The 8264-nt window shown below is 53.6% G+C and overlaps 1 protein-coding gene across 1 annotated transcript; it reads left to right on the forward strand.

The window, feature by feature from the left end:
• The first annotated feature begins 964 nt into the window (after positions 1 to 964).
• Positions 965 to 6291, forward strand: LOC115320355 (protein Skeletor, isoforms B/C). The gene is made up of 11 exons (XM_029980461.3): positions 965 to 1148; positions 1208 to 1280; positions 1337 to 1445; positions 1502 to 1667; positions 1749 to 1821; positions 1878 to 2355; positions 2405 to 2534; positions 2593 to 2706; positions 2759 to 3226; positions 5968 to 6131; positions 6190 to 6291. The coding sequence occupies exons 1-11, from the start codon at positions 965 to 967 to the stop codon at positions 6289 to 6291; spliced, it is 2061 nt and encodes a 686-aa protein (XP_029836321.1).
• Positions 6292 to 8264: the final 1973 nt, after the last annotated feature.

Consider the following 8264-nt stretch of genomic DNA (forward strand, 5'->3'; position numbering starts at 1 on the left):
TCTGTGTCTGTTCCTTCGACTAAATTTTTTTTCTTTTCTACACTAGAGTCTCAGGGGTTAAACGACCTGATTAGCTACCAGCAGCTCGCCTGCGCACTTACAGTCTTTTCATTATTCGAGTCCTTTTGGCAGACGCCGTGCTATAGACGGAGTGTTTCCGTCGGTATCGGCAGCCGTGGGCAGAAAAGCTGTGGCCGGTTCCGTACGGCCCCCTCGCCCACACCGTGATAACGGAAGAGAATGCACGGTTCACGAACTCGTTTTAGCGCGGCGGAAAGAGGCGTCCCGAACACGTTTCCCGGGCCACGCTCAATGAACGCGGCAGCCACGAGACCAAGCGAGCGACAGGGCATGGCGCCTGTGCGAGTCCGACAACAGGGCGCAACTCGAGGACCTCTGCTCTCTCCTACGGTAGCTGTATTTAGAAGCAGCTAACCCGGATTTCTGATATGACACTAGACGTCGGCTGGTTCGAACGACCTTGTTGTTTGGCACAGAGGTGGCAACGAGGCCTGCTTCCGGGGTTTTGCCCGGCTGACGCCTTGTGGGAGGACCGGACTTCTGGGTCGGAGGTCCCGGAGAAGGATGGGCGGAGAAGTGCAACGGGGAACGCGTCGGTCGCGCTTCAAGTCTCAGTGTAGTTCTGCTGCGTGCGGCATGGTCATGAGGCCCCGCGAAGGTCGTGTATACCTACGACCGTGCAGCGAGCTCAAGGTCATCCTCGCGACACAATCATCACCGGAAGAAATTGCTTTCATCAGCTAGCCCCGGGGAAAGCTGGACACCCGCGTGAATAGCTCGGAGGCGGCCACTTTCCCAAGCCTTTCCCCGGCAAAGAAAGCGAACCTTGAAATCCAGTTTGCGCGTCGAGAGAGGCAGCCCCCTTGCCTGTTGACCTGGATTCAGGAGGCTGGGTCAGCAGAACTTTCGAAGAGTCCCGGCGACGGTCATTGCTCCATCGGCCATGCTCCTGAGCAGGTGCGCCTTCTTCCTGTGGCCGGCCCTCGCGGTCGTGGCCGTCGAGCCCTACCTGGGCACGCGCATCGGCAAGCTCAACACACATTTCCACGGTGTCTCCGGCGAGGTGTACGCCGTGGACGAGAAGACGCTCTACCTCAAGGATTTTCACTACGACGGCACGGGCCCAGGTGGGACGCGATCCCGCTGGCAGCCGCATGGGCATTCTGAAGGTTCTGTTTTTTCGCAGACGCCTACTTCTGGGCTGGGTCGACAACGCGGCCGGACCACACCGGCTTCATAATCCCGGACGAGCAGGGCAGGTAGGTGTGCGCGCCGGGAGGTCTCAAGGGGTGGCTCCATCCACGTTCCCTCGCAGGAGTCAGCCGCTGGGAGCCTATCACGGCCGAGACTTGGTGCTGCGACTGCCGGGCGATCAGACGCTGCGTAAGATTCGCTGGTTCGCAGTCTGGTGTAGAAAGTTCAGGGTAAGTGCGAAGGTGGGACTCTGGCTGGTTCGGAGCCAACGATTTTGCGCCTGCAGGCCAACTTCGGAGATCTAATCATCCCGCGGAGCCTGGACATCCCCAAGGCGGCAACATTGAAGGCTCTGCCGACCTGGGACCATGGAGTGTCTTCTGGACGCGTATCCCTGCTAGACGCGCAGACGTTTCTCGTACCAGACTTCAAGTACGACGGCCTCGGGCCCGGTGAGCGGCATCCCTGAACTGTACCGCTGGAAAGCGTGAATAAAAGTGATTGAACTGGCAAGTGTGTGCTTGTTTGTCCAGCGGCCTACTGGTGGGTGTCCAAGGGCCCCAAGCAGCACCGCGGCGGCACGCGGCTGCTTGACGAGAACGGCAGGTGAGTGTCCCGCGCGAGCCCGACCGCGTGATCGGCCCCACGGCGCTTACCCGCAGTGACGCGCCCTTGGCACCGGCCACGGGCAAGACAGTCGTCATCTCGCTGCCCGACGGCGTGAGCGCCTACGACTTCGACCGCTTCGGCGTCTGGTGCGACTTGGCCGAAGTGGACTTCGGTAGCGTCGCCATACCACACGAGCTGCGTGTTCCGCCTTCTGCCCGGCAGCTGGCTTTAGCCATAGGGCAGCATCAGGTGCCGCATAAGCACCCTCAGGGGACTGCTGGTCGCAACGTCAGCGGACTTAACTGCGAGGTGCTCCACGAGCCACTGGGGCTCGAATTCCGCTGGGTTTTGGACAACGACGAGGCGATCATGCAGATAGTGGGGCGCGTTCGGGGCGGCGAGTACATGTCTTTTGGCTTAAGCAAGGATGACGCCAAATCAAACATGGTGGACGCCGACGCCGTGGTTGCCTGGATCGATGGTGCCGGACAAGGCCACGCCGTTGACTACTTCCTCGCCAGCAAAGAGCAGGTGAGTGCGATTCTTACTGTGTGCAAAGACGAACCTGAGCCGCTTGCAGTGCGTTGGAACACGCGGAAGCTGCCCCGACACCAAGCTCGACCGCGCCGCACGTTCCAGCGTGACCCTCATGGACGCGGCCACCGTAAATGGGTACCACATGGTCACCTTCAAGAGGGCTCAGGCTGCTCGTGAGTGTCTGGTTATATGTGTTGACGAGCCTTCGCTCTAGCTGTGGCGACCTTCCAGAGGACCCCGCCTACGACCAGCACATCTACTCGGACGGTCCGCAGGCGGTTATGTGGGCGGTGGGTCCTATCAACGACCGCGCAGATGCATCGTACCATAGTCTGCGCAGTCAAGGTGCGTTTCGACTGCGTATGTGCATCGCTCTCCTCAACGTCCCTTTTCGCAGGGGATGTCTTTTTAGACTTCGGGCGTCAGCCCTCCTGGAACTGCCCGTCACCGGACGAGGAAGCGCCCAAAGAAAGGGGTGCGACTGCCACTGAGCCGCCACTGTCGGCTGAGGATTCCTGGCAGATTCCGGCAGTGGTGTGCCCCGAGGACAGGACTTTCCGAATGCAGATCGGTCCCGCGGGCGGCCGCAAGGGATACCAGGCGATCACTGGCCACGTGGGCTGGGGCATCGCCTGGTATGTGAATGGCTTGCTCATTCCAGAGCTGTGGGTGGAGCGTGGTAAGACGTACACGTTCGTCGTTGAGGGTGGCAATGACCCGGAGAATTCGGCCAAGAATCACCCGCTCTACATCACCTCGGATCCCGGAGGCGGCTACGAGCATAAGTCGACTGCTGATCGTAAAGTGGAGCGCCTGTTTGCGGGGGTGGGCCGCCACAAAAATAACAAGCCCTATCCTACTGCCGGTGAGTACGGGGTGGGGGTCATGCGCCAGTGTTGAGTGCAAAGACAGCACGGGCTCTTCATCACCGTCTGGTGCGGCGTCTGGTGCCACATGGTGATCTAGGGGCCGGGGCTGCAGCTAATCCATTAAGGATGAGCCCTGATCAAGTTGTTTGATTGAATTGTTCTATTCTCCCCGTTTCTGCTAGAAGCAGAGTTAAGTTTGTAGAAAAAATAAGAAACACGTTAGGAGATTTCTGCCAAATAGAACGTAAGGATTCGGTCGCAAACTTGGAGAGAAAAAAGACACTCTACATTTAACTAATTAAGCGATTCATTACGAAGAAAGAATGATGTACTAGGATCCAACGAAAGATAGGTGGGGCAAATAAATCTATAGAACAAAACCCCAGGATGTCGGGCGTGATATTAATTGGATGTGGTACTCGTGTAAGAGTGTTGCCCCGTTTTGAGATATTTGCTTACTATATATGAAAAATGAGGCCGTAAACGCAAGCTTCGTTGAAGCTGGTGTTTATCTCTCTGTCTATTCTGGTTATTATCTGTCGGTGACTGTCTTAACTGTTGCGTGCTTGATGCCTTCGGCTTTTTCATACTTTCTCTCTCCGACGGCTAAATGTTTCGGAAGCAGTACTGCGTGCCTGCCGCCTCTGCCTTTGTTTTCTGTCTCGGCTGCTAAATTGGTGCTGTGTGGATACACCGTGCGGTTTCCATAAGCTGTCGGCTGCGCCAGATCTTCAAGAGGTGCGACGCGGCCAACGATATACCACTGCTATCCTGGTCTTTCGAGTAATGTGCGATTCACACACTTGCGTTGAGTCCGATCGAGTGCGCGGGTTGCTATGGCAACAGCGGCTCCAACAAAAGGGGCTAAAAACCGGTTTTGTTGGAGCCGACGCAGCTGTTGCCATAGCAACCCTCGCACAATGTCGTCCTCGACGTAAGCGTGGTAATCGTCCTTGACCAGCAGAGGGCACGTTATTCGGTCCAGAGGCCCTAATCTGGACACTTGGCTATAAAGTCGGCGAGCAATCCGGCGGCCAGATTGCGTAGTGACGATGCACTTTCGATGCTGTTTGATTGACTCCCGAGGATCGTGGCGTCGGCTGCGGCCGGACTTGGCATTACTGAAATCCTTCTATTCCACTTTGAAATGGATGCATGACGTAGGCGACGTCCGACAGTAAGGTTCTGAAACACTTTGGTGGTTGCTTTCACCAGTTCTGAACCGGACACTGATATCGTGAAAAAGCAAAATCAACTTACGCCTCCAAACGTGATAAAAGTAAATTCAGATTTCAAATTAAAAATATTGTTTTATTTAGACAAAGGCCTAGGAAAATGGGGCAAAAGGCGACTAATGTCGCCTGACGATGGAAATTGAAAGTCATCACTTATTTCTAGTAGTGTTGTTGCAATCGTTCTAAGGAATCGCTATGCAAGCCACTGATCAGATCTTTGACCAATGTCTTCTTGAAATGAAGACCGGTTGGAGAATTGGGCTGGTAATTTCAGGGTATCGACAGAATCACAATGCGAAGGCTTTCTTTTTTGACTCCCTCATATTTTGTTTTCTCTTCGACTCTGTACATCGAGTTACCATAACCCTACCGAAAAATCCGGTATAACTTTCCCTATCCGGAATATGGAACCGGAAATTTGTTACTGGAAACCCGAAATCCAGATTGCAGACAAAAGAATAATTTCTGAAAACCTAAATTCCAGATAGAGTCCAGATAGAATCCAGATAGATTTCCGGTTCCATAATCCGGATAGCGAAAAGTTATACCGGATTTTTCGGTAGGGAACAGTTCCGATTGTAATTAGCAATTATACAAAGTGCCTTCAAAAACTGCCCCTACGTTACATACGCGTCAGAGTGCACAGAGTGCCAATGACAGAGCTTGCGAATATTAATTTTGAACAAGGCATATTTTTACCGTCGATGCAAGCCGCTGAAAGGGCTGTACAGATAGCTATGAGTGCGCTTTGGTGTACTACGCGAGGATACCCGGAAATGGAAACGGTGCAGATTGTCATATCAATGTCGCAAGAGTTCATTCTTACACGATTCACTCCTAGAGACTGTTCACGTGCCCCTAGCAATCTGCCAAATTAGTGGCAAGTCGCAAAACTCGAGCGTGCCAATGAAGTCCTTTGCGTAACATGGTACCGATATCACTCGGCTAATGGTCATTCACACAGCATGCTGTTTCACTGGCAGTCGTATATTGACTCTTCGTTGGAGCGGTAACTCGTATCTCAGCGTACGCCCCCGGACCTTATTAGTTAAACGCCACTCTCTGAATCGGCCTTTACTTGTAACACATCTGGGTAACGAAACAACAACCACGTTCCTTTTCGAAAGAAGTGAGAGGACCAAGTCAGAAGTAAAATTGAATCGAAATGATAATTTTCAAATAAAATCGCTCTTTTCATTGAGAGTTTCAACCGAAATCAGATATGTCGTCAGCCTTGACATGAGCGTTACAGCGGAAATTATCTGACGTTTGACATTCAGGACAGGTTGTCAAAGAAAGGTAACCGAAGCTGGTAGTAAGCTTGAAAGAAACCTACTGGAAGTTTCAGAGACGTTTCGTTAAGAGTCTCTTTGCGAAACGACCAGTATGCGGCTTCCATGTGGTTACTTCTCGAGTTTCCAGTGTCTTCTCAAACGCAATTCTAGGGCTACTGAGGATATCCCGACTGAAGCGACTTGATTTGATCTCTGTCGCACGTGCAGCGGGACGCCTCTGTGAGTGGCAGTTACCCCTGGGTGAGCTGCCGGACCGGTGGCCGACCTTCGAGCAGTTTCGCGAGCGCCTGACTCTGCAGTGCCGGCCCGGAGCTGCCGCCTACATGCAGTGGACTCCCGATCGGAGTACCCCAGACCTGGTTCACTATCAGGTGCGTGCCGCCGGGGGACGGCGTGCCGGTGGCGGAGACCGACTAACGAGCCCTGCAGTGCTACACCCACAGGCACTTGGGATGGAAGATCCACGTGGTGGACTCGTGCGGAGCGCCAGGGACCAACGCCACCACGCACGGGTTCCGGGTGGCGGGCTGACACGCAATAAACGCCGCCTCGCCCACTGGGCCCCCGTACTCGCTATGTGCTCTGGCGTCCCTGCGCCGAGTCGGAAGCCTCGCGCATGCCGTGCCAACGCCACCTAGAATAATCAAGGCCTGTGCACCAGAATTGTGATGTTATCATAGTGATAGCGTGCGGAGACACAGATTGGATCCGAGTGCTGCGTCAGTGCTCGGCTGGGCCTCGTGTCCAATCGACGCGTCGAAGGACGTTCGGCATCCGACTCGGGTCCAATTGCTAAGTTGGCGCCATCTGACTCTGATGACGTTTTATGAAGGAGGAGGGGGGAAGGGGATCGGTGGCCGAGTGTGCTAACGCACCGCAGGTCGGAGCGCGTGAAGCGAAAGCTCGCGCCGCGGAACCCAGGGATCCTGAATTTTCAATCTCCACCCCTGCCCGTTTCCATCTGAATGAGCTTTGTACCGGCGTGCGGTCGTGCATCACTATACCGTAGTGCACGTTGAAAACCCCAGGCTAGCGGTTGTACTGCACTGGCTAAATTTCTCATATTTAACGTCCATTGGGGCTGAACAACTTCCGACTGTCTATACATACGTACAAACAGCACAATTACTTTAAGATGGGGCGTTCAGAGTTTTTCACTATTCTGGTGTTGGCCGTGTACAGCCGCTATAGCCGAAAGCCTGCACAAAAGGTGGGTTTTGAAAACCGTTGTTCCCCCTCCTCTCCCCAACGAAGACGCCGCTCCTGCGCATGCGCGCCGATAGTCTCGCCTGTACAGATTTCCCAGCGGGTTCCGGAGAGCGTGAGCGCATGAAAACGATTACGAAAATTCCCTTATAGGGGTGCATTCACTAGGGTACTTTAGTGCTGGATAGTGACATCAAGGTTATTTTGTACACCAGGCTTATGTTGTATTTTTTTCTCCGTAGCACGTGAAAGAGTATCTATCGGTTCGAGCTCTCAATTTTGACTGGAGCAACAGCGCCATTTTGAGCGACAGCACCAAGACAGGAGAGCGTTTCAAACGCAGACGCGTTTGAGTCGTTCTCCTACTGTTGTCTTTTACTTCGACTTGAGCGTTTCTTAATTTTTACGCACCGCGCAATCTCAGGTGTTACATTATAATTAGTGATATCTTTATGTAATTTGACCCATTGTTTTCGTTCTTGTGATTTTCGCGTTTCTCTCAAGTGTTCCAGCAACGTCGTCTCGCCATGACTGCTATCGGCAGGGTTTTACTATAACCCCTCTATCCTGGGAAAAGTGGCGGAATTCATTGTTGTGGAACTGCTCGAGACCCGCGCCGCGCGCCACTTTTGGGAAGAAGATGGCATCTGATATCTAGGTCAGTGCTGCGCTGTGCCGCCATGATCTTCCCAAGGGCTGCACGTTGCACGTGCCTCGTTCATCGACGCACCTTGCGCTACTTTTCAAACCGTGAAGGGGCTTTAAGTTTTACAGTTTCGGCCCTTTCGGCGCATTGGAATTTCGTGCGGCAATCTCACACTTTTTACTTATGACCAGGTCAGGCTTGCTAGACACCGCGTCTTAGTAAAGGCATGAAAGAAAGCCCCGCCAGAGCCAGCGCACCAGCTGAGCGGAACTTGAATCGCGTCTCAATGCGCTCGCGCGCCTCAGCCTTCGCAGTGTTAATGAAAATATGAGCTCTACATACGGCGTGCACACATTCCACTGTGAGAACCAGGGAATACCAGGGCTCGTAGCCTGCTCGACCTTCGCAGGGAACAAGCGAAGAGAGTGAACGTCAAGCAGCCCGCGACGCGGGGCGTTCGACGGTCTTCGAGGATTATTTCCGTTGGGATAATTTCTGAAAAGCCTTTCGGGCTATGTTCCCGGTCTTCGCGAAGAGTAGCTGATAGTGTCCGGGGTATGGGGACTGAATAGACACGTTCGTTCATTTGCTTTAGTGCTGTGTAAAAAGGCATCACTCTTCAAAACTACCTCAAGACAAGCCGGATTCTGTC

The sequence above is a fragment of the Ixodes scapularis genome, unplaced genomic scaffold (genome assembly GCF_016920785.2).
Source record: "Ixodes scapularis isolate PalLabHiFi unplaced genomic scaffold, ASM1692078v2 PGA_scaffold9__187_contigs__length_104089568, whole genome shotgun sequence".
Lineage (NCBI taxonomy): Eukaryota > Metazoa > Arthropoda > Arachnida > Ixodida > Ixodidae > Ixodes > Ixodes scapularis.